The sequence below is a fragment of the Desmodus rotundus genome, chromosome 6 (assembly GCF_022682495.2).
Source record: "Desmodus rotundus isolate HL8 chromosome 6, HLdesRot8A.1, whole genome shotgun sequence".
Classification (NCBI taxonomy): Eukaryota; Metazoa; Chordata; class Mammalia; order Chiroptera; family Phyllostomidae; genus Desmodus; species Desmodus rotundus.
Genome location: NC_071392.1, coordinates 82,941,230 through 82,967,792, shown reverse-complemented (window position 1 = coordinate 82,967,792; position 26,563 = coordinate 82,941,230). Strand labels below are relative to the sequence as shown.

At 43.1% G+C, this 26,563-nt stretch overlaps 2 protein-coding genes across 3 annotated transcripts in view; both read right to left on the bottom strand.

The window, feature by feature from the left end:
* Window positions 1–13,718, bottom strand: part of IFT56 (intraflagellar transport 56) — a 40,921-nt gene extending 27,203 nt beyond the window's left edge. Inside the window, exons 1-7 of one of the 2 annotated variants that reach the window (XM_024555028.3) lie at window positions 13,605–13,718; window positions 13,018–13,155; window positions 10,434–10,526; window positions 8,520–8,634; window positions 6,998–7,047; window positions 5,959–6,104; window positions 4,890–5,061 (exon numbers count right to left, since the gene is read on the bottom strand). In XM_024555028.3, the coding sequence (XP_024410796.1) occupies window positions 4,890–5,061; window positions 5,959–6,104; window positions 6,998–7,047; window positions 8,520–8,634; window positions 10,434–10,526; window positions 13,018–13,155; window positions 13,605–13,607 (717 nt within the window). In that variant the 5' untranslated portion in view covers window positions 13,608–13,718. Of the gene's footprint in view, window positions 1–4,889; window positions 5,062–5,958; window positions 6,105–6,997; window positions 7,048–8,519; window positions 8,635–10,433; window positions 10,527–12,924; window positions 12,996–13,017; window positions 13,156–13,604 lie in introns of those variants that run through there. The other variant, XM_045191178.3, reaches the window with a different exon arrangement.
* FMC1 (formation of mitochondrial complex V assembly factor 1 homolog) overlaps window positions 1–26,563 on the bottom strand; it is a 394,222-nt gene that overhangs the window by 133,541 nt on the left and 234,118 nt on the right. The gene's annotated exons all lie outside the window — the stretch shown is intronic.

Sequence of the window (26,563 nt, the reverse complement as noted above, 5' to 3'; positions counted from 1 at the left end):
AATAGATGCCAAGAGATTGAAATCATACAGAATATTTTTTCAGACTACAATGTAATTCTACTAGTAATCTTAGCAAAATTATAACTGGAAAATTTGCCGTGTATTGGGAAATGAAGAATTCTTCTAATTAATCTGAAATAACTCATACTAAAAATCAGAAGTCATATTGATACTCAAACTTGGAATGCAGCTACAGCAATACTTAGAAATTTATCACCTCAACTGAGTATTTTAGAAAAGAAGCCTGAAAACTAGCAAACTAAATATCCATTTCAATAATGTTTTAAAGTACAGCAAACCCATGGAAAGAAAACAATAGCAAGGAAATGATACAATAAAGAAGATGAATAAAACCAAAAGTTAGTTTTTATGAAAAACTAAAAAACAAATTGAAAATGTAAGTAAAATGGTCAAACTTGTAGAAAAGTACGACCTATCAAAAATAACACAAGAAGCCCTGGCTGGTGTAGCTCAGTGGATTGAGTGCCAGCAGGTGAACCAAAGGGTCACCAGTTTGATTCCCAGTCAGGGCACATGGCTGGGCTGCAGGCCAGGTCCCCAGTAGGGGGGCGCATGGGAGGCAACCTCACATTGATGTTTCTCTCTCTCTCTTTCTCCCTCCCTTCCCTTCTCTCTAAAGATAAATAAAATCTTTCAAAAGAAAGAAACCCACAAGCAATAGAAAACATGAGTAGTCCTATAACCATTAAAGAAACTGAGTTAGTGATTTAAAACCTCCCAAGCCTAGAGATGACTTCATCAAGAAGTTCTAGCAAACATTTAAGGGAGAAATCATGACAATCTTTTTTTTTTTTTTAAGATTTCATTTATTTAGTTTTAGAGAGAAGGGAAGGGAGGGAGAGAGGGAGAGAAACATCAGTGTGTGGTTGCCTCTCATGTGTCCCCCACTGGGGACCTGGCCTGCAACCCGGCTATGTGCCCTGACTGGGAATCAACCGGTGACCCTTTGCTTCACAGGCCTATGCTCAATCCACTGAGATACACCAGCCAGGGAGAAATCATGACAATCTTATATAGGCATACCTTGATTGCGCTGTTTTATTGTGCTTTGCAAGTATTCCGCTGTTTCCTTTTTTTTTTTTTTTTAAGATTTTATTTATTTATTTTAGAGAGGGGAAGGGAGGGAGAAAGAGAGGGAGAGAAACATCAATGTGTGGTTGCCTCCTGTGTGCCCCCTACTGGGGACTTGGCCTGCAACCCAGGCATGTGCCCCAGACTGGGAATTGAACCGGTGACCCTTTGGTTTGCAGGCCGGCACTCAATCCACTGAGCTACACCAGCCAGGGCAGGTATTGAACTGTTTTAAAAATTAAAGGTTTGCGGCAACCCTGCATTGAAGAAGTCTATTGGCACCATTTTCCAACAGCGCTTGCTCACTTCCTGTCTCCGTGTCATGTTTTGTAAATTCTAGCAATATTTCACACTTTTTCATTATTATTATATTTGTATGGTGATCTCTGATCAGTGATATTCAATGTCACTCTTTTAATTGTTTTGGGGTGCCATGAACCGTGCCCATGTAAGATAGCAAACTTAATAGATGAATATTATATGTGTTCTAACTAACTAGCCATTCTCCTGCCTCTTTCCCTCTCCTCGGGCCTCCCTATTTCCTGAGACACAAAAACATTGGAATTAGATGAATTAATAACCCTACGAAGGCCTCCAAGTGCTCTAGTGAAAGGAAGAGTTGTATGTGTCTCTCGTTTTAAATCCAAAGCTAGAAATGATTAAGCTCAGTAAGGAAGGCATGTTGAAGTCAAGATAGGAAAGGCTAGGCCCCTTGCATCAGTTAGCCAAGAAATTGCCACAGCCACCCCACCTTCAGCAGCCATCACACTGGCCGGTCACTAGCCATCAGCATCAAGGCAAGACCCTCCCACGGCAGAGATTACGACTTGCTGAGGGCTCAGACGATGGTTAGCGTTTTTTAGGAATAATATTTTTAAGGAAGGTATGTTAAGTTGTTCTTTTAGACACAATGCTATTGTATTCTTAAACTACAGTATACTATAAACATAACTTTTATATCTACTGGGAAACCAAAAATGTGTGACTTACTTTATTGTGATATATGCTTAATGTGGTGGTCTGGAACCAAACCCACAACATCTCCAAGTTATGTCTGTATAAACTTTTCCAGAAAACAGTAGCATATGATACCCTCTCCATTCATTTAATGAAGCAAGTATAATCTCTGGACTAAAACCTGACATGACCTGTTCCGATAGAAAATGAAATTATAGACTAATCGAATTGGCAAGTATTGATGTAAAAATCTTAAATGGAATATCAGCTAACTGAATCCTGTGAAAATTTATTGTAAAGTTGTCATAATGAAGGCAGTATGGTATTGTGAGCAGGAACAGACAACAGATCAACAGAATAGAAGGCGTTAGCACCAGGCAACCAAGGGTTTGAGACCTGAATTTGCCACTTGTAAAACCTCAGGCAAGTTATTCAAGTACATTAAGAGTTCAGTCAATCATTACACGCTATTTCATAATTGCTGTAGAAGAGCAGGATGCATTGGTGTTTGTGCAGGGAATGAGCCACGTCATACAGAACCCATTAAACAAGTTACTAGAGGAATGCTTGACTGTAAATGTTTTACTGAAATTATCTTAAGTAAACACTAAATAGATCCTCTTGCTACCAAACAACAAAGTTTTCTACAGTACTGACAATCCTCCCCTGCGGGGGCACATTAGGAAGTCTCTGTGTGAACTGCACTGACACCATTGCAGGTGCAAGGGCGTGCCTTCTGGGGACGGGAAGTGCAGTTTGCCGACCCGAGTTGGATAGAACTAGACGGACAGAATATCGGTTAACCATGCTCCTCACACCAGACTATAGAAAGAACGTGGGCAGATAAAACGTAAACATTTAATAGATTGGATCTTACACCAAGATTGGCAAAGTGCCCAAGAATGACTCAAGGTAGAGAGGCAAGAATATATATATTTTATTTCTTCTTACCAAAGATGAAAACTCTGAAAGAGATCAAATTGCAAACCCAGGTTGCCATTGAACTGCTGATGCTGGAAACCAGCCAACTTGGTAGACCCAAGAGACTCTTCAGTTGAAATGAGGACACCCAAGAATGAACTTATATAACACATAAATGGACTGCTCGACTGTATGCTAAGCAATTTAACTGATGGGCATTTCTTTTACCACAACGGACCACCGTTACCGACCTGAGGCACAGAGAGTGCGCCTGGGCTCATGCTAAGCACACGAGCTCCGCCCCCTGCCTCCACCCCTGCCAACTCTGCACCCTGCTTCCCGGGGGGTCAGATCTCCTGTCAGCATGGAGCAGGTTAACAGTGCTCCTTGCGATTCCAGTTTCACAAATTTTACTTGGATATAGTTAATTTGCTGGTTCAGTTTCTTTCCTCCCTCCTCCTCCTCTGGATGGCATGATGCCACCTGGAACTGTTTTTAGACAAGGATGGAATTTTTGGAGGAGGATTAAATGTTGACACATGTAGAAATTTTGCATTTAAATCTTGGTGGCTTCCAACATCAACTAAAGTAATGCCCAAGAAAAAACTTTCCAAACGTGGCCCCTCACAGGGTGAACTTAAAGATATCTGTACAGGGTGGGGCAGAAGTAGTTTACAGTTATTGGCATGGAAAATAATACAGCAATTAATAATAATAATACAACTGTAAACCTACTGTTTCCCCGCCCTGTACAAAACCGATCTGTATGTAGATATAGAACATGCTCTCTATCTAGATGCCTATTAATAGCTATACGCACAAGCATGTGTGTACGTGTATGTATAGTATGTTGAGTAAGATAAAAGGGGGGTCATAATGTATGGCCTCCCGTGCCCGCGGCTTCCCATAAAAGGAGAGCTCTAACAGAATTTACCACAGGGTAGCCGGGGAAACTAAACAGTGGGTATAAAGTGTTCTGCACAGTATTTATAAGATAGCTGTGTTCCAAGTCCTTGTAAACATCTACCACGATTGACTCTTGTGGTAATCTTGAAGGAGACACTGACATGCACCGCACAAAAGAAGACAGTCCGGGAAAGAGAATGGTGCATGCAAAGCTACGACAGCCAGAGAGTGTGGTGGAGAGTGTGGCGTAGGCAGCAAACTCAGTGGCTGGCCTGCAGAGGACAAGACGAGAGGCAGGGAAGCACCTGAAGTAAGAGACGAGGACTGGAACAGTGGCAAAGGAGACAGGGGATGGATACAAGAGATATCTAGAACACAGAACTGGTAAGAACTGGTGAACGATTACATAGATGGGGAATGAAGAAGAGAATGATGGACAGCCTAAGATTTGATGTGATTTACGTATTACTGACATCAAATCACAGAGCCTTAAATGTATTTTAGAGGAAAAACTGAAAGTATTTGACTTTCACATATTTGGCTTATTTTTTAAAAATATTTTATTTAGTCATTTTTAGAGAGAGGGGGAGGGAAGGAAAAAGAGAGGGAGAGAAACATCAATGTGTGATTGCTTCTCATGCGCCCCCTACTGGGAACCTGGCCCACAACCCAGGCATGTACCCTGACTGGGAATCGAACCAGTGACCCTTTGGTTCACTGGCTAGCACTCAATCCACTGAGCCACACCAGTCAAGGCACATATCTGAGTTATTGTAAGGCATCTAGGTAAAGATCATCTACAATACACTAGGCACACACAGAGAATTTAGAAGTCACATTCTTTTTAGGATATCTGATAAATATAAACATTGACATAATTAGGTTCTTATACAATCACACTGGCAATAACAAAGGATATTAATCAAGACTTATAGATACTACTTTTGTGAATAACCCAGGAAGTGTAGGGCAACTGAAACTGGAATTGAGTGAAAAACAAACCCCATCACTACCTCAGCTGCTTTGCCATTGTAAAGGCGAAAGTGATTACAGGCCTTAAGGTTGAGTGCGATGGTACTGTCAGGGATTTGCTGAAGGTAAACAGCCAGAACTTCTTGAGACACATCATAGTAATCCAACTTGTAGTAACATAAGGCCACATACACGTTGAGGGCAAGGTACTCCCTATTAGATAAAAGAATTAAAGGTTAACAATTTAGTTCACATCAGAGAAATGTGGTCAACCTACGAAGACTTTTAATAGCTAAAAATACAGCAAGGCAAAGAGGATATGAATTTGCCTTTTGGAGAAAGAAGGAAAGATGTAATCAGTGCACTGTTTTTCCTTTTGTAATATTTGGGTGTTTTGATAAGTAGAATAAAAGATGACAAGTAGAGAAGAAAAGGAAAGTTCAACACCTGCCTGGTCATGTTAAAAAAAACCCTAACATACGCCATAAGTATTAATGCAAATAAGCACACACCATGCAGAGGCTGGATGACTGGAAATGGGAATGGGTGGAGACTGCAAAGGTAAAGCAGGGGAAGGGGGAGGGGAGGTGGATGGAATTATTTGGGGGATGAGGGAGAGAGGCCAAGTAGTCACTGACAAAGTTGCAATGTTAATTTTTTAGAATGGTTTGTTTCTAATTTCTTCAGCAATTTACCTAAAGTGTATTGCAACACTGAAATTGATATGGATGCATTTTCAAAGGGTTACTATCACCCTAAATGGGGCAAAAATCAGTTCGTATAAAGGGGTGGGAAGTTTTATGTATGAAGCATAGACATACACACAGTCCATAAACAGATATACAGTATACGTGTGGCATTAAAATTTCATGGGAGGGCAACTAGGACAAAAGAAAAAAAGCCTAAAAAGACTCCCTGGAAGGGCGGTAATAAAGGAAAGGTGGAGAAACCTTGATGTAGACCAGAAGGAGTTCTTACTCTCACCAGGTTATTAGCTAACAGATCTGAACCACAGTGACACTAGATCCAAAGGACACGCGGTCCTCGTCCAAACCACTTACAGAAGAAACTAACAAAATGAGATTTCAAGTAGAAGTAAATGACACAGACCTGTTATCTAGCAGTATTCGCTTATAAATATCAATAGCTTCTTGGTAGTGAGATCGCATGTAGTGGATCGAGGCCAAACTGAGCTGATCTTCCGTGATATCCTGAAGATTCTGATGGAAGTTCATCAATTTCTTTTCATCGTTAAACTTAAATCATGAGAGAGAAAAGGCATGCAATGCTTTACGTTAGAGTGCAGAGATATCAACACCTACGTTATTGAGATCTTAACCCCCACCCCTCCTCCAGCCACTGTTGTCTCTGTGTTCTCCCTCTTTCCCCCCCAGTTCTAGTCTCTGTCTCTCCTTCAGGAAAAGAAGGGAAAAAACCCTCTGGAGACATAGTCTTGACAATGAAAAGCCTTTAAGTTACAGCTAATATTAATTGCTTGACCCCCTCTTTCTTTTCTATTTTTTCCTTTATATCTTCTCCATTTCCTTATTTTCTTTACTTCTTTACCTTTTGTATATGCTGTTTACAAGAGAGATATTCAGAATGTAAGGACACAGAAAAGTAAAAAGTAGCCCTGGCTGGTATGGCTCAGTAGATTGAGTGCTGGCCTATGAACTGCAAGATCGCTAGTTCCATTCCCAGTCAGGGCACAGGCCTGGGTTGCGGGCCAGGCCCCCAGCTGGGGGTGTGCAAGAGGCAACTGATCTCTCTCTCTCTCTCTCTCTCTCTCACACACACACACACACACACACACACAGAGAGATATTTCTCTCACTCTCTGTCCTTCCTCTCTAAAAATTGATCAATAAAATCTTTTTTAAAAAGTAGAAAATAAGAAGATGTAAAGAGATACAGGCCAACAGTAATCAAAGAGAGCTGGTGTAGACTCTTATCTCTCTTAAATATGACAAGTAGACTTTATATGAAAAAGAATTTCTACAGATAAAGAGAGACATTTTATAATGATCTGCATTTCAAACTACTAGATGGACATAACAAGAATTTCTAGTTATTTTTTACTGTTGTTGGTAACAAGAAAAAAAAAGAAAAGTATTTTAAATCAAAAAGTGTGAAATCAGAATATGAATACCTTGTGAGCCAAATGAAAGAGGAGGCGATTTTGAAGTCGGCTTTTTGGAGCTGAAAAAAAAATCCAAGCTGCTTATTAAAGATCTCAGTGGCCTGAGGCACTTAGTCCCAGGCAGGAATGACATCAGACTCAGGTAAACCTCCCCAAACCCTTCGCTCTCTGCTCCCGAAATATCTCTGCTACATAATAATATGTATTACTTTATGCTGGTCTCCACCTATAACAGCATCAAGAACCAGAAGAAAAATGTCCCAAGATGCTGCTCTTCACCCCACCTTGTTCTCCCTATTACGTGGACCCCCGCACAGCAGTCTGCAGGCACAGCCCACCACTGTGCTGTTCACGGAACCAGATACAGGAGATAAAGCTGTGGTCATTTCAGTGTGTGCAGGAGTCCCCTCTCACTCCACTGCTCTTCCCAGTATTCCTGGTCAATTCCTTCCGAAAGCTCCTCTTTCATGGTTACACTGCCGTATTTTCTTAAATGCTAGTCCAAGCTCCACTCCAGAGACCTTCTAGCATAACAATCTTCCACAAGAAACAGGCAGCCAAGCAAAAAGATTAACATCTTTCAAGTTAAAAATCCCCTTTGCACCCCTGGAGAATTTTCCTAATCTGGACACCCAATCCTATATCTCTTTATGGCAAAAAGTCATACTTCAAAGTATAGAAAAGAAAAAATATGTACAAATGAGATATAGCTACTTGATCACCTTCTGTGTGTCTAACACTGTTCTAGGCACAGACAAAGCAAGTAACTTAAAGGCCCTTACAATTAAATTAGGAAAAACTGTATTAGTACATATTATACAATCTGGGTGCAAATCAACAAAGGCTTCAAGTTCCACATTTTCCATGAATTCCAGCTGAAATTCTTTCTAAATGTCTATGCAGTTAATTCACTAATAATTCTAACCTGGAACACATTCTTCCCTAACAAATTTCTTAAAATACTCCCCTTGCTCACTTTCTGTATATTTCTTTCAGTTTAATTTGATTTGTACTCTAATCATCCCTAATCTCCCTCCCATATTTCCTTCCGCCCTGTTCTTTTTCGCAAGTCTGAGCCCTGCTCTCCTTACATGACTGTCACAACAGATAAAGCAAAAGGAAAGCAGTAGGGAGTCTTCAGATTAAAATTACTTCGCTTTTCATTCAGAAGCATAACAAGCAGCTATCAAATCCACATCCATAAGAGCTTGAACGACGACGCCAGCTCCTACCGAGGGCATGAACAGGCTATCTTCACGGGGTCTAGGAAAGACACCTTGCCCTTTTTCTTCCTCATTCTTTTGCCAGTAGCTGTAGCTTCTGGGCAGCAGGGGAGAGCGCACGAGAGTAAATTTTTCTTTAAATAAATTTGCTCAAATCTAATATTCTTTGAAGAGGAAAGCCATGTTTTAGCTTTCTAATGTCTCTTGATTTTTTTGTCAACAGAAAAGGAATTAAAGAAGTTTTTAAACCTCCAAAATGACTCTTGCTATTAGTGACGAATACTAGACATTAAAGGGGCCCATTTTACCTTTAAATCCAGCAGCTTCAGCTTGTTTATACATTCCAAGAAAAAAGTAAGTACAGGCTAGATTCACCCAGACTTCAGGATTGCAATTTTCCTCTTTTGTTGCATTTTCGTATTCCTGAAATATATGTTAAGCAGTGATCTCATTTCAGCAGTAACGTCATACATGGGCCATCCTAATGGAATAGGATTTCTTACAGAGATCGGACAACTTGACACACAGGGAATCCGACATGCGAAACTATTCTCCACCTGTAAGGTTGAATACTGCAGCTAAAGCTCAGTCCCACCCACTCGGGGCTGCGGTCCATACAATTGGTTTTTTCCCCCTTTAACACTAATATGAGCTAACAAACAGCAGAAATGAAAAGTAACTAAAATACTTTATTTTTACTAAGTTAAAAAACCTACAAAAGATAACTTATAAAAATATCTAGGTCCAGTTAACTTAAAATCTGATAGCCTTACTACAAATTTCATTTCATTCTAATTGTTTCTGGCTTTATTTGGCTTTTCATTTTTAAAAAGCATTATTTTTCCTGCCTAGGCCCCCATTTTTTTAAAAAAAGATTTTATTTATTTTTAGAGAAAAGGGAAGACAGGGAGAGCAACTTCAATGTGGGGGTTGCCTCTCATGCACCCCCTACTGGGGACCTGGCCCACAACCCAGACATGTGTCCTGAGTGGGAATCGAACCAGCAACCCTTGGGCTCACAGGTCGGCAGGCCATCCACTGAGCCACACCAGCCAGGGCTTCCTTTCTGAGATTTACTTTGTCAACTACACTTTCCATATACTTTAACTATTTATCAGTCCATACCAGATGCCTTTCTTTTTCTTAGATTTGCATTACTCTCCTCTCTCTTACATCTTTCACAAATACTGCCAGCCTCTATACTATCCTTGTCACATCTTCCCTTTTCCTTCACCGGCTTTGTTGCTTTTGTTCTTCATCTCACCTCATTGACCTTGGATACTTTCATTTTAGTTATTCAGGTTCTTTAACTATTCTTAGATTACATTTTAGGAGTAGGAATATGTGGAAAATGTTTTAAAAGTTTCATTTGTAAAATGAAAATTGCTTGACATAAGGTCTCTATAACTTTATCTGGATCCACAATCCTATAGATGGTTCATTAGTGACTTTATCTAGATCCACAATCCTATAGATTGTTCATTAGATAGGGAGGGTTTACAAGGACCAAGAAAAACAACTTTCAAAACTATACTTGCAAAAATATAAAGATAATGTGATCTTTCCTATGTCTAAAAATAACCAAGCATGCCCTGGCTGGTATGGCTCAGGTGGTTGGGCATCATCACCCAAACCAAGGTCTAGGGTTCGATCCAGTCAGGGCACATGCCTGGGTTGCAGGCCAGGTCCCTGGTTGGGGGCGTGCGAGAGGCAACCAATTGTTTCTCTCACACGTCGAGGTTTGTCTCCCTCCCTTCCCCTCTCCCTAAAAATACATAAATAAATATTTTAAAAATAAATGAAATGAATACATAAAAATAACCAAACAAAATAAAAATGAACTTCTTTTGAGAAAAGACTCATGAAAACTTTTCTATCAAAATGGTTTCTTTTTCCCCTCCTGAAGACTTACTTAAGAAATACTCATGTTAATATATTGTACAATCTCATTCATTTATATCTAAAAGCAAAAAGTAAATTAGAAATCTATACATACTTAAACATATAAAGAAGATTTCTGAAGCTGTACATCAAAAAAGAGCCAACAGCTGCGTCCTTTAATAAAGTAGAACTGGGGACAGCAGACAGGGTGGTTTTTTCTTTTTACATCGTCCCCTTCTATGTTGCTTGAATTTTATCATGAGCATGTGTTATTATAATACAAAGCTTAATAACATTTTGAAAGTCCTTCCGTTATAAACTGTCTTTCTTTTTTCACTAACCTCCAAGGCTCTCTTGTAGTCGCCCAGGTGAAAAGCACAGTATCCAATCCACAGGTTAGTATCCTCTTCCTGTTCCCCAACATGGCGTTTGAACTTCCGGTTAAAATGTCATTGAAAAAAATCATGAAAAAGTTTTAAAAGTAAACCCTCCGTTTTAAAAAATGCTATATTAAGTTACCGACAAGTAATTTAAAAATCACACACAAGTAATAGGAGCAAGTCGATATCCAGTTTAATTACACTGATGTAGAATTCGGCACAATTCCCTTCTGACTGTCACAGAAATTTGTACTTTCAAGTATTTCATATTTATTTTCTGTATTTACTGACACCTCACCCCACAAAGTATTTAAACATTATCCTTATAATCATTCTGGGTGATACATAAAAACATAAGAACCATGTGAAATATTTTCTAGTCCCAAATACCGGAAGATAGAGAGATGAAGCAATAAATTCCAGGCCACACAGCCAGTACATGCGGTGGCAGGGACTTAATGTGTGGCTCCATGTCCCTCGTTCTCACCCTCTGTGCTCTACTGCACTCAACGGCACACTTCAAACCTGCCCCACTAGTACACATACATACATGCCTCTTTACTCATAGGTTATAACTGTTTACTGAGGACAAGCCACCGGTCACTCTGACCCTTGACCAGGCTTACTGGAACCTGTTAAGGAAGTTCAGAAGACTAGCATCGTATGTCAACTATGATCAACTATTGATGAATGCCTCAATTAACAAAAGAAAACTCCTGTTTTGGAGGAGAAGACTGAACCCTGAAGGAGGAGTCTGAACTACCTTGGTAAGGTGAGTTTTTCCCTCTCCTGGGTGATAAATCAAAAGCATGGGTGAAAAGCTAAATAGTGGAACACATATTCACAGCTCATTACTACAAAACTTGGGGGGCCTTAGTTATAATGAGATGAAGGTATTCTTTCAGACTTTCTTGTCTGGGCTAAGAACTTACACCTGTAGCTAAATCAGAACACTTCCTGTCACCAAATATTGTGAATTTAAGTCCCACATCTTAGGTCTGAAGAAATTCTTATTTGGGGTCTCCCTGCATATGGCCCAGCAAATAAGGAGAGTTTACGACACTTCCTCACCCTGTACATCACGGCACTTCTACTTAAAGGCAGTGTGGGAGTACATGGTAAGGAAAACGTGGCACATGCCTTAAAGAGAAGAAGAGAAACAGAGACTGACAAAAATTAGACATATACCCACCACTCGGCCCACTAATTTACAGAGCTAGATGGTCCTTCTAAGTCAACTCCCCCACTTGGAAGATGAGAGGCCTGATACAAAAAAGTTAAACAATGTGCTCAACACCAGATCACTAGGAAAAAGGTAGGGCTACCCAGGGAAGACTGAGAAAGATATACAAAGCTAATTAAAGCAATTACTGTTTATAGATTTTTGAGCATTAAGTGGGGATCACACTTTGGGGAAATGACTGTGGGGCAACACGACCAGGCTTGCCGTCAGTCATCATCTCTGCAGTCTTTGGTGCACCCTCTTCGTCCTTCCACAGCGCGTGCTTCCCACCGCGCGCTTCCTCAACGTGCGCTGTCCTCCGACGTCTTAGAGACCAGAATCTCTAAGACAGGATCCCAGGAATACATTTTAATAAGCACCCGAGGTGACTCTGATGCATACTAAACTTGAGGACTCCAACAACAGAGATTAAAATATTTTCTGAAGATTTAGTATTTCAGACAATAAGCATGAAGCATAGTAGATTTAAATTGAATTTAAAAAATGTTAACATATAAGAGGTATAAATCATAAAACAGTCAGGGGTTAGGATAAACAATGTGTGAACTGACACTGTATTTATTAAATGACCCTCCATATTTTCTAGGCTGGATTTGCCATCAGTGGGACTAGACATAATTAAAAGTGTCCCTCAAGAAATATATTTAGTCCTGATCCATGTGGCTCAGTTGACTGGGCGTTGTCCTGCCAAGTCACAGGTCAGGGGTTTGATCCCTGGTCAGGACACGCGCCCGGGTTTTGGGTTTGTCCCCAGTCGGAGCCAGCCTGCACAAGAGGCAAAGGATTAATGTTTCTCTCACATTGATGTTTCTCTCCCTCTTTCTCTCTCCCTTCCTCCCTCTCTAAAAATAAACATATAAAACTTTTTTTTTTAAAGAAATATGTCTCTTGGCTGGTGTAGCTCAGTAAATTGAACACGGGCCTGCGAACCAAAGGGTCGCTAGTTTGATTCCCAGTCAGGGCACATGCCTGGATTGCTGGCCAGGTCCCCAGTGAGGGGCGTGTGGGAGAGGCAACCACACATTGATGTTTCTCTCCCTCTCTTTCTTCTCCTCTTCCCCTCTCTCTAAAAATAAATAAATAAAACCTTTAAAAAAAAAAAAGAAGTATGTCTATCTTGTTAGTTCATCTCGAATCAGATTTATAGCAACCTTGGGAACTGGACTCTGTGCCTGACTAGATTGACAAGAAGCCACAGAATGCACCCACCTGCTCCAGCAGCACTGCGACCAGCATTCACTCAAGCACTCATCCATACTTCTGCTATTCACCTCCTAAGGAGCAACCTTCTTTGGACATTACCTCCAATAGGGTAATAGCTCCAGTGAAATCTCTTTGGGAAAGCAGCTCCTCTAGCTTTGGCATCTTCCTGCCTTTCTTCTTTCTTTTGTCAGTGTGCGGTAGGTCCCCGCCTACAGCAGGTTTGGCCCTTGATAGCATCTGTGGAAGAAACAACAAAGACAGCTGTACGATCCAGTTATGATGGTCAGTTTTAAGCAGAGTGACAGCTCCCCAGGGAAGCCTATGAAACTCTTGATAACAAGTATTACTAAAAGAGCTGAATCAAATAGCTACTCCCAACTTCTTTATCTTCTCCAGTGAGAGTGAGGTAAGAATGCTTTCTGCAGCTTCGGTCATCTTAGCCTTCCTCCCCTTGGTCTGCTTTCCTCCCCACGCGCAGCTCGGGTGCGGGGAAATAAAGAAGCAGGAGGGAAGAAATCACTGAGGCATTTATAGTTGCATCCCCGTCCCTCGTGTTCCCAGGGGGAGGGCAAGGAGCTCATCCTCCGTTGACTCTCCTAGACTTTACCCAGCGGTGTGCTGGGGACCTCTAACCTCCAGTCCCGAGACGTACTCATAGTTCTCCCTCACTGTTCGGAACCACTGACCATATTGGCGGCGGTCCTGTGGGCCTGCTCCGCAGACAGACAGCCAAGGCCAGGCCTCCGCGCCTCTCTGCAACTACAGGTCGCTCTGTCTCCACGGCAACCCCGAGGGAGTCGGGGGCGGGGCGGTGGGGGCTGGTCCTTCCGGATAAGCGCTCGCCAGAAAACCAGTGCGTTTGGCGTCTTGGTTCCGCTGCGCTTCCGCCGCTGAAGGTTTGGAATTTACTGGAAGAGAGCGTCGTTTTCTTTTTCTTTCTTTCTTTTTCTTTTTCATTGAATTGATTGGGGTGACACTGATTAACAGGTTTTAGGTGCACAATTCCATAACATATCATGTGTACAGCACCCTAAGTCAAGTCTCCATCCATCACCATTTATCATCCCTACACCCCTCTCCACTCGCCCCCCATCCCCAGCGATCATCACACGGTTGTCCGTGCTCATGAGTTTTTTCTCTCATTTTTCTTTTTCCGCTCAACCTTCCACTCCTCTAGTCCCCTAACACCCGCCCCCAACAGCTGTCAGCCTGCTCTTTATTTATGAGCCTGTCTCTACGTTGCTTGCTAGTCCATTTTGTTCATTAGGGAGCGTTGTTTTCTGTGCTGAGAGCAAGAGTTGGACTGTATCTTTATTTATGAGTTTAGGAAAAGACAAATTAGAATGGTATTGTTTTTCAAGCACACGTTTCCTGGGAAAGTGATTTTCAAGAACCACTTCCTCTTTCGTCCGCGTTTGACTCCATAGCAACCCCTGCCCCGCCCCGGGTGCTGCCTGGCAAGTCCGGGCGGTTGCCGGAAGATTAGAAAAAAAATTTCTGCTGAACCTACAAAGCTGACGTTTGGAGGCGGGAGTTCATCAAAATACAGTTTCTTATTTCCATAGACACACCCTAATATAATAAGGTCCTGTAATAAATGTGTTGATTGGACGACTTACCTTTCTCCTGAACCCAGTTAACACGGCTACGAGGGTAGTCTAAAATCACCGACTTGCGTAATGTTAGAGCTGGAAGGGACGTTTAATGGGCATCTAGTTCAACCCTCAGGGTTAACAGACTGAGGAACTAACATCTGAAAAACCTCCCAAATGTAAAGGTAGTTGTGGCATAGTTGAATTACGTTACATGCCGCTCTGAATAATTAGCCCTATACCCTAAGCTCCTAAACAATAGGTATGATTTCTTAGATTTTTTTTTGCATCCTCCTTGCACTCCAGCTCCTGCCTACCCACGACACCACCCTCTGCCCTGCAATCACTTGGAGAGTAAATAACTACTTTTCTTAATTCAATGATATACCCGTATGTGTACACACAAACATCAGTATACAGACGCATACAGACAGGCAATGCATACGACTTCAGAGATGTACAAATTCACCAGCACTATACTCCTCCCTCTTAACTCCCTCCAGTCTCTGGTAACCACGAATCTATTTTCTCTCTCTATAGATTTACCTATTCTGGACATTCCATATAAATGAAATAATACAAAGAGATGTCCACACCCATATGTGTAAATACTGAAAATCTTTTAGTCTACCAAACTGCTAAGTGTGTTATCGTCCTGCTTTGACAAATAGTACCATCATGAAGATTATTCTCCGATTTAGAATTCTCAGACTTCTCAGAATTCAGTGCTGCTGGTGACTACGCGGGGAGAGCCAACCCCAGCCCTCAGCCCAGGCCCTTCTCTTCTTAGCCCAGGCTCCATCCTGCACGATGGGGGGCTTTGTGAATGTTGTGTGGTTACCCAGGCCACAAACACAAGTTGTAGTCACCCAGTCACCTGTGAGCTGTCACCCCCTGAAAGACCTAAAAGGAGGTCAGACCTAAGTAAGGAAGAGACCCACTCAAGGGTGGACGCAGGCAGGAAATTCAGAGTCCTCGGTACCATAGCATGGTGAGGAAGGTTGCAAGACCCTGGCAATAAAATAAGAGATATTCTAAATTAAAAGTGCAGCAGCCAGAGTGTGAGAAAAGGAAACAAAACAGCCTGTTAATAGCTATGGGCCAGCTCTGATAAAAGACTGCTAACATTCCTGTATATGAATGTCAAATTCCTACTGGAATTTAAGATTAATTTCCAGGTGGCTATTTCTCTGATTATCCTAAAGAGACAACAACCAGGGACCATTGACCCCTAGGAGACTCCACTTATTTTTACATGAACTTTCCAATCTGCTGTCCACAGCTAATCCACAGGAGCAGACACTTCATCCTTGCAATTAGCCCTGCTTCACCTTCTCCCATCCCCTTTGTCTATAGCTAATGTGAATCCTTTTAGACCGTCTTACATCTTACTGCCCCCCACTTGATGTGTAAAAACACTTGCAAAACTCCAGGACGGTGGACATGTTTTCATTCTTACCTAACCGCACTGTTGGTGGTTTAGATTCCTTGCCCCAAGACCAGTCTCTCTCTCTCTTTTTTTTTATTTTGTTTGCTAGCGATTGCCTAATAAATCCTTTCTCTTAAAAGACTTTCAGCCATGGAAGTTAGTTCGTTATTTTTTATTTACCAACCCCTTAGCTCCACAGCTTCTTCACCCTTGGTGTAGGGTGCCGTCAGTGCCCAGGGCCCAGAATCCCCTCACGTCAGGGTCTAAAGGAAGTATTGCTGATAGTGCTATAAACAATCCTGTTGAACTCGCTAAATCTATTGAAATGACATCAGGTTTTCAGCAGTTTGAGATTCAGCTTTAAGCCTCTAGATCCCTGTAGAGGCCGTTTGAAAGGCGGCTGTAATTACGAAGGGCAGAGTATGACCTTCATTGAGTGTACTTGAGAAAAAGCAGTTTCTCACAACTACAGCTCTAAGACTCACCAGGTGTTATTGTAACATGGTGTAGCCAAGAGGGGTCCCCAAATAGGGATTTGTAATCTCCAAGCTCCAGAAGAGCTTGGAGATATTTGGATCCACACCACAGGGCCACACCTGCCTGGAATGCTGGCAGCTGTGACCAATTGTGGGAGGAGCCGGAAATGGGGCTGCAGAGGAAGATTGGCGCTGGGATTTAAACCCAGGCACAGCAGCCATTAGCCGTCTGTTTTGGGGGCAATGTGTCTTTTGAGGCTTTGGCGGAGTCAGGACCATGAGGCTTTGGAAGTGCTCCCTTTTGCCATGTGGATGGTGCCGGGAGCCTGAATTACGGACTTCTACTTCTTTCCTGAGATATGGTATACCCCAGACTGGCTGGAGGGAGAAGGAAGGACTGTGTGCATTTGTGGATATTCTAAAGAACTTTAGTCTGTATAACTTTTAAATAAATAATAATTCCTTTCCTTTTCACCAATCTCTGGCACTGAGAGACGTCTTTCCTCTGGCGGCAGGCAAAGCGAACCTAGTACGGGGGAGGAACCCCCGGAGAAAAAGAGGAGGTCTTTTATATTGTTCAGCACCCCCCCCCACGTCTGTTCTGTAACATTATGATACGCACAATAACACACACACAACAGCAAAGTAAGAGGCAGAGTTGGAGCTAGCCACTTCATTGCAGTTGCAATAGAAGAGCAGTTTCTGAGTGATTGTAAAAAATAATCCAGATTGTGATGGTGGGTCCTTGGACTCACGTCCCTGTTACTCATCAGGGCCATGAGTTGCTGAAGGAATGTGAAGGACAGTAAGAAGTTTGGCATTTCTCGCTAAGGTGGATTCTCCTTAAGGAAAAAGTCTTATGAAAAGGAGAACGCTCAGCATTTCCGTGACAGAACCACAGTAACTTTATTCACCAGCTCTATTGAGTGCTGTTAGTTTTTCCTTCTTTTGTCCACTGGTTTCATGAATATTCTGCCCTGCCATCAAAAAAAATATTTAAAAAACCAAATTTTATTTCACTGCCTCCCAGTGAGTTATATGGGCCCATAGGGAGAGGACCCTGTTTTTGACAGTTCTGAGCAAGAACAAGAATGACTCCAGGATTAAACATTTGAAAATACAGTCCTTCAAGAAATATGTTTTTCCATCATTTCAAAATGACTTATTTTTAAATTAAGAAAGTACTACATGGTCACCCTGAGAATTTTGGAAGATACTGATAATTAAGAAAAATAAAATGTAAATTATTTATACTTTATAAGCAAGAAACACCACCTATTAACATTTTGCTTTTTAAAAAGTGATTGAACCTGTAGTAAAGGATAATATAGTCGTGGCTGAACTATTAATAAGAGGCCTAGCTAAGAGATCTGTAGATTATAACTGTTGAAGCTAGGCGATGAGCACCTGTGTGTTTGACTGGTTTACTTTTGTGTCCAAATTGTCTGTAATCCCAAATAAAAATGAGGCATCTATTTAAAAACCCCTTGAGTTTGCCCTGGCTGGTATGGCTCAGTTGGTTGGGCGTTGTCCCACAGAGCGAAAGGTCTCCGGTTCCTTTCCTGGTGCAGGCACATGCCTAGGTTATGGGTTTGGTCTCCATCTCTCATGAGAAAGAGGCAACCAAACGATGTTGTTCTCCCTCCGCTCCCATTTCTCTAAAAAAAAAAAAAAAAAAAAAAAAACCCACAAAAACAAAAACCTCCCAAATTCTTCTTTATGGCCAAAATTTTCACTGAAATGAGCCAAAGATATAGGGGTGAATATTTATTTAAATATAAAAAGTAACTTTCATATATGCCAGTTAAAATTAAGTGGATTTGTCTATATGAAGATACTGAGAAAAAGAATTTTCAACTTCTGGTTGCTTATGTAACTATTTCTTTGGTGGAAAGATCATTGGAGAATCAGAAAGTAATGTAAACATGATAGAATGTAAACAGGAAAAATACCAAGCATTGCAATCTATGAGCTCCGAGAGGAGGAACTCCCTGTATCAGCCAGCTGCTGAGATGTAGGATCCTAGGGAGGTCTGGTTCAGCCCATCCCCTAGCCTCTAGCAAGAGCTGAAGGTGATGTAGGATTGAGTGCTTTAGAGTGAGTAAGACCTGGATTAGAACCCTGCCTCCCCCACCCAGCCCCTGGACTTCCCCCACCCCGCCAAGCTTCCTACATCTGTGACCTTGAGCAGGCTACCTAACCCCTCTGAGTTTTTGTTTTCTGAGGTAAGAAACCCATCTAACTGATATGCTTATGACTCATCTGAGATCACCGACAAGCAAGAGGCAGTATCAAACAGTGGCTTCGTGTGCAGCCTCTGGAGACAGACCGCCTGGTCTCAGTTTTTGGCTCTACCACTTGCTTCAGCTGTGTGACCTGGGCAAGTCACTTAACCTCTCTGGGTCTCCGTTTTCTCACCTGATAATGATAATAATTGTACCTACCTCCTAGAGTCATTGGTCATGAAAAGGTAGGGGAGGAAAAATTCTTCTACCCAAGTTCTCCTGGCTGCTGTAACAATCAAATTGGCATGAGGCAGATTAACAGGAGGAAATAACAAAATTTATTACATTTGCACACATGGGGGTTCCAGAAGAATCCTGGACCTGAGGACGAATCAGGCGGTCAAGGCGTAGTTGCTGTCTTGAACCATGGGGAAAGGGGGGTTGTGGTTTGGGACCTTAAAGGGGAAGGAAGCAATTCACATGCACAGGGAAAGCCGAATGTTTGGTAGACAAATGTTTGTTGGGCTGTCACAGTGGGGCCGGAGAGAGGACTTTGATCTAACAGGCTTTGCAAGGTTCCTCCCTGTCTGTTAGGCTTAGTTCATACTAAACTGTAGTTATCTGTGATCTGTAGTTATCTCCCTTCCTGGAACAGGTCCTCTATCTCAATTCTTTTAGGCAGTTAGGGAGGAGGTCAAAGCTTCTCCGTCAGTCTTTTCTTAAAAAAATCATTTTATGTATGTATGTATGTATGTATTGATTGGCTGATTTCAGAGACAGAAAAAGAGAAACAGAGAGAGAAACATGAGTTTATCGGACAACACTGTAACCAACAGAGCTACCCAGTCAGGGCCTGCATCTTTTGTTTCTTAAAAATGACCAGCTTAGCCCTGGCCAGTGTGGCTCCGTGGATTGAGAGCTGGCCTGCGAACCAAAGGGTCGCCATTTCAATTCCCAGTCAAGGCACATGTCCGGGTTCCCAATCAGGTCTCCAGTTGGGGGTGAATGAGAGGCAACCACACATTGATGTTTCTCTCCCTTCCTTTCTCTCTCCCTTTCCCCTCTCTCTAAAAATAAATAAATAAAATCTTTAAAATAATAATAATTTAAAAAAGAAGGGAAAAAAGATAACCGGCTTAGCCCTGGCCAGGGTGGCTCAGTTGGTTGGGCTTTGTCCCGCAAAGCGAAAGGTCACTGGTTTGATTTCAGTGCCTTCAGACTTTTTTTGAGTACATTCAACATAGTAAATGCTCAGGGCCTGGTGGTCTTGTCAGCATCTGACCCGGTGTCTTGGCATTCAGGCCACAGTCTTCATCCCATTCCTTCCCCGGTGGCACAGTACTCAAAGAAGAAGACCAAATAGTGAACCACCACCCAGATGCAGCCTGCTGCTAAGCCTCTCTCTGCCTGCCAAGCCCCGTCCTGCCTTAACCTTCCCTACACTGGTCTGGGATATCTCCCGTTTCCTGTGGTCCTTCTCCAGCCACACACAACCTGGTAACCTGTTGTAATTCCCACTCCCCTCTCATCTGCTCTCTTCCCTTAATCCATTCTTTCTGTCCTCCCCTGGGCCTGGCTACATACCCAGTTTTCTTCAAGAGTCCACATTACTTTGTGTGTGGGAACTTTTGTGACTTTGCGAGTTTGGACATACTGTGTTAATTACTCATTGCTGCAACACGATTTACCACAAAACTTAACAGCTTAAAGCAATCAATATTCTTATCTCTCATAGTTTCTGCTGTGCAGCTCGGCTGGGTGGTTCTGGCTCAGTCAAGTCTCTCCTGACATTGAAGTCAAGCTGTCAGCTGAGGCTACAGTTACCTGATGGCCTGGCTAAAGCTCCTTTAGCTCCCACCACTGCAGATGGCTCACCCTGACACACACCAGGCAGGCCAGTGTCTGTTGTTGGCGGTAGGTCTTTGTTACCTGCCACGTGGACCTCTCCATTGGGCTGCTCGAATGTCCACACAACATTACAACTGGCTTCCCCAGAGCACGTGTTGAGAGAGCGAACGAGATGATAGTCACAATGTTTTTTATGACCTAGTCTTGCAGCTCACACTGTTGTTTCTGTGATGTCCTATTGAGCACACAGGTCAGTCCTACTTAGAGTGGGAAGGGCCTGCACGAAGGTGCAAATATCAGGAGGTGAGATGCGCTGGGGGCTAGCTGACTACTGCATTAGACCATCTCATCAACAAGTTGCGACTTGCTTGTTGTCTCTGCTTTCAGACAAGTGTTTCGAGAAGGTTTGCAGCCTGAAGTTCCTCATTTTAACAGCACCAAAGCAAAGCCTAAATGTATTCTCAAAGAGGGGAACTACCCTTCTCTCTCTAAATTTAACCCTTCCTCTACACCTACAGCTCCTTCTCTTCCCAGGTCAGTGCTTCTGAGGGAGCCTAGCTGCCAGGCAGTTTCGATCTAGGGAAAACCCCCCTGAGTCCTCCCTCTGCCCTCCCCTGTCTGGCTATTACTGCCTCCCTGACTCCCTTATCTCCTGGCAAACATCTGTTTACCGTGGACTTCAGACATTACATCTGACTCAACCCTCTGACGTTTATGTACTTCTAATTTCTATGACTTAGCGTAGCTGACTCATCAGCTGTGTATAAGTTTTGCTTAATTTTTTGAAAAAATATTTTTATTTATTAATTTTAGAGAGAGAGGAAGGGGGAGAGAGAGAGAGAAAGAAAAAGAGGAAGAGAAAAACATCAACTTGTTTTTCCACCTGTTTATTCACTCATTGGTTGACTCTTATATGTGCCCTGACCAGGGATTGAACCCATAACCTTGGTGTCAACCAACAGAGCTGCCCAGCCAGGGCTTGCTTCCCTTTTTGATGGGTGGTGGTTCAACAGACTCATGTGGCCTGATAGACTAATGTGCCCTAGAAACTGCAGCTTTGCACTCTCCCCAGACTTAGCTTTTGAAGTTTTCACACATGCCCAGATGTTCCATGAAAACAGTCATGCACAAGCAAACAAACAGATACAAAAATCTCCCTCTCGCTACCTGAATAATTCCTCTCCTTTCCACTTCTCTCCTCTCTTCTGCTCTCCTTGTCAGTCTTCTAAAGTGAGTGGTCCATTTTGAGTTCCAACCTCACCATTCCGAACAAGCTGCTCCGCCAAGGGAACTGGAATACAGGACTTTCCACAGAAGAATTTATTGACATAGAAGCACTCACGCAGGACACAAGCCTTAGCACCCTGGCAAGGATCGGGACATGGTGCAAAATTACTGCCAGTAATTACTGCTCCTGGCAGCCTGGAAAATTGATGACCCATGAAGAGTGAGGCTGAAATGCTTAAATTTCTGGGGAAGACAGTAGAAGAAAGAATTCAAAGACTCGGAAATGTGAACATGGTGGAATAAGTATATGAGGTTAAGGCCAGAAGACCCACCAGAGGATTAGACTCCATAGGATGGCTCAGAAGGGTCCCATTCATCGAGGCTCTCAGGAACACAGTGGTGAGGACAGCAATGTCACTAGGAAGTACAGTGATGCTTTCCCTGTAGGATGTAACTGACCTTAGGAGGGGCTGTTTTGGAACTTGGCTCACTGACAGCCATGGGGGTGATAGGACCCCGAAGCAATAGTCACCAGGTAATGGCGCTTAGTCGCAGAAGCCAGGCATTGTAACATCCAAGTCATAGAGACAGCCAGAAGACCTAAGCAGAAGACAGCTTCAGAAATCAGGAATAGAACTGAGTTTTCCTAGGAGGAAAATAGATGGGTAGCTGACCAAGTACTGCTTCACAGGTATAATCTAAAAAGAATGAGATTTGGTAAGCAGGAGAATGAGGAAGATGGTCTCCTCAATTAAAGGTCACAGTTCCTTGCCTGGTTTCCATTTTTGAATCAGTGTTCAGAAGCAAAACCCAGTGACTGAAAGGTGGCCAGGTTCCCAGGGAGAAGGACCTATGGCACTATGGCAAGAATGAGCTGTAATAAATAGTTCCTCCTCTTCTTCCCCACAGAGATCTATCAGTACAACATTTACTTGGATGACAGAGCACTGGGGCATTTTGATGACTCTTGGGCACAAGGTCAGAGGTCAACTAATACTCTGAGACCTGAAGCCTCTTCATGGACTGGCCCCCCCATTAGAGTGGGAGCAACTGGAACCCTAAGGTCCAGCCTCCAATGGGTCTTTGGATTCATGGACTCACTGGTTGTCATCCTCCTAATCCACAAATGTCCAGCTGGCACTTGGAAGCTAGGCTACCCCTCACACCATGGGATCCTTCCCTACTGCGGTAGCTTTCATCTGCCCGAGAGGAGCCATGGCAGCAGGGAAGGCCACGTGGAAGCATTTTAAACTGCACCCTGCCTCCTCCCCTCTCGGCCAATAGGAAGGGGGACCCAAAAAAACCCTGGAATTTATTTATTAAAAATTGTGTATTTGCCCTGGCTGGTGTGGCTCAGTGGACTGAGTGCTGGCCTGCAAACCAAAGAGTTGCTGGTTTGATACCTGGTTGGGGCACATGCCCGGGTTGTGGGCCAGGTCCCCAGTTGGGGGCATGCAAGAGGCAACCATACATTGATGTCTTTCTACCTCTCTTCCCTCCTCTCTAAAAATAAATAAAGAAAATATTTTTAAAAATAAATTAAAAATTGTGTATTTATTCTTACATGTTTAAACTTCAGTCATCTTCAAAATACTCTCCATGTGATACAGTATACTATTGAGATTTTTTTTTCACTGCTAAAATAGTTTTGAACTCATTGATTTTGATGCCTTTTAGTGCTTTTACTGTTTTTTGTTTCATCTCTTCCACATCAGCAGAATATTTACCTTTGAGGACTTTTTTAATCTGGGAAAACAAAAAAAAAGTCATGTGGGGCAAGATTGGGTGAACAGGGAGGGTAGGGCATGGTGGTCATGCCATTTTGGGTCAAAAACTGCTGAACCCTTAGCGCAGTGTGGGCAGGTGCACTTGTAAATCATCCATCATGAAATGGGCAAATGCATTGAGTCTTCCAAAAAAAATTCACTGAAGCCAAACTCAGACTCTCACAACAACACCAGCTAGTACACTGATACAGATGGGTTCCTAGAACTCTCCCCTAGCAGGGGAAGCCTGTACTACAAGGGCCCTCCTCTCCAGAAGATAATTCCAGTGTTTTTTTGGATTCCCCTCTCATATAGTAACCACAAAATATCATTACATCCCAGGTAAGGGAGGATGGTGGCTCTTAGTGTCACTCATAACCATCAAAAAGATGCAGAAATGTGGTCCCTACCTTATGTCCATTTAACCTTCCAGTGTGGACCCAGCAGCAGTTGGGTGATCCTAGAGAACGACGGCAGACTATTGCAAGGAAGTGGAACCCCGTTACACCAGCTGTGTCTGACAGTGGCTTGGCTCGAGTGGAGTTATGCAGCCTCAGGTACATGATTGTTTGTGGGAAACTTGGTTCTTCTTGCTGATGCAGTAAAGAATTAAAGATCAGCAAGTGCATTGGTATGCAAGGAGAGTTAGTTAGTGATACGTTCTCAGGGAAGAGAATAGGCCTTGCTGAGGTGGATGAAAGGCAGGAGGCAAGGCAGGGCAAGGCAGTGGGTCATTTTTTCTGAGAACTTATATAGTTAGTGGGATGGGGTGAGGGAGTTATGTATTAATTTGGTGGGCAGAGGTTGTGAATGCTTTCCCATGGGAAGACGTGACCACCTAAATGTAGTATCTGGGCCTATTAACCCAGATCCTTATCTTGTTGTAGACCACCTCTTGTCATCCTTTGTAGAAACAGTAAGTGACCAGAGGCAGTTAATCAAAGTTAAGGTAGGTACCCAAAGCTATTTATAGGCTTTTTGTTTAAGCACAGTGGCCTCCCTTCCAGCCCTCCTTCTTCTACATATGTAATTTCTATCTCACAATTGTAGCCATCCATTTGGCAAATGCATTCTTTTCTATCCCAGTCAGGAAAGAGGATCAGAAATAGTTCATATTCACACAGCATGGATACCAACAAGCATTTGCAGTTTTGCCAGTTTTGTGTTCACTCTTCAGTGCTCTGTCCTAATAGAGTCCGAAGACAACCACAACATCACTTCCATCCATTACAACAACGACGCCATGCTGCTCAGGCAGAAGAAGACGGTGGAGCACACACTAGCGGCTTGATATGTGCGCTCCAGAAAGTGGGAGGTAGATCCTATAGTTTTTGTGACCTGCCACTTCACTAAAGGATGTTAGAGGCCTGATGGTGAGCAGCATCCTGGTATATTTATTCCTCAGTAAAAGACAGATTGCTGTATCTTGGATTCCTTGCTAGAAAGAAGGACGCGCAGAGCCTATGAGGAATCTTTGGGTTCTACACCTAAGAATATGACTGCTGCCCACGTACCATGTGACAAGGAAGTTGGCCAGCTTTCAGTGGGGCTCAGAGCAGGAAGGAGCTCTGCAGCAGGTCCAGGCTGCTATTCATACGGCCCTTCTGCTTGGACTATACAATCAGGCAGAGCCTAGTGTGTTGGAGGTGTCAGAAATGGAGCAACGGGAGAAGATGTAGTGTGACAATTACGGCAAGTTCCAGCAGCTGGGCGCTGGTACAGATCACGACTGACCCTGGGTTCAGAACTGGCCATCATGAGCTGGGTCCCAGTGGACACAGAAAGTCATAAGCCAGGCAGACCCAGCATCAAAGCCAAAATAAGAGGAAACTGGTACATCTGGGGCTGAGCACCATCAGGACTCACGAGCTAACTAAGTAGCCCAGATTCCCAGTCACTCATTACAGTTGCACTGGCACCCCGCCTCCAGCTTATACCCTAAGGCTATTTGAGGTGCCCCACAGAAACAGCTAAGCAAGGGAAAGAAAACCGAGCTCAGAGTATCAATGGGTCATCTCACTATGTGGATTCAAGCTAAAAATGGATGGTGACCTGTGTGTGGACTCTGGTGACTATTGGGGTGTCAACTGGTGACTGAATGAGCAAGATAAGAGCAGCAACCGTAGTCTGACAAGGCGCTTAGACCAGTTAGCAATGAGGATTTGGGCTACACACCCAGGGAAGCTACTGAGAGCGCTGAGGTGGTAGCTGAGGGTGAGGGGAATTAGGATGCACAGTGGTGGAGGTATATCAGGAGGCCCAGCTGTGGCCTTGCAACCAATTGCCGTGACGGGGCTATAGTTAATTACATGAACGTTCTTCTGCTGCGTTTCCTTTCAGGAAGAGCAGCCCATCAGATCCCTGAAGATGTTTCCTGAATATAGATGGAGAAATAGATACTGGTGGTGCAATATGTCACTCTTACCCCAAGTCAGCTAGGAAGTGTTGCTCAACTCAGGGAGGGTATAGGTGATAGCCTCCAGCTTAAGCTCCTTCAGGATCCACCCCAGGGTGTGGACTAAAGTCACATACTTCTCCCTCCCTGATGCCCTCCCCCCCATGAGGAAGAAAGGCAGTGGCCCAAGGCTACATGCCTGTTCCCAGCCAGGCTGGCAGACTTCAGAGGTTTGCCTGGCAGTCTGACAGCTCCCACAGACCAATCAGTTTCTTCCCTTAACTTTTTCGGGTGTGACACTGCAGGAAATGTTCTGCACTCCTAACTCCATATCTGTGTTTGCTTCCTGGAGAACCCAGTCCATGATGGCACAAATTTCAAGATTTCCCCAAATAGCTAGCTGCCTTTTCCCTTCCCACAATCCCTTAAATCGTTTTTTCATGGCTTCAAATTGAAGGGGATTGTATGTCTGTATTCCCAGCCTCTCTAGTCAAACTGTACTTTACCTTCTCAAATGTCTTATATACCAATTGCAGCATTTAACCTGTTAATAAATAAAATTCAACCAAGTAGAATTGAAGGTCTAATTGGCTTTATTAAGCAATTCATAAATCTGGCAAGATCCCATCTAGCAACGAGAAGGGCCTCCAAGGGGTTATATAAAATGGAAGGTTTTTATAGGCAGAA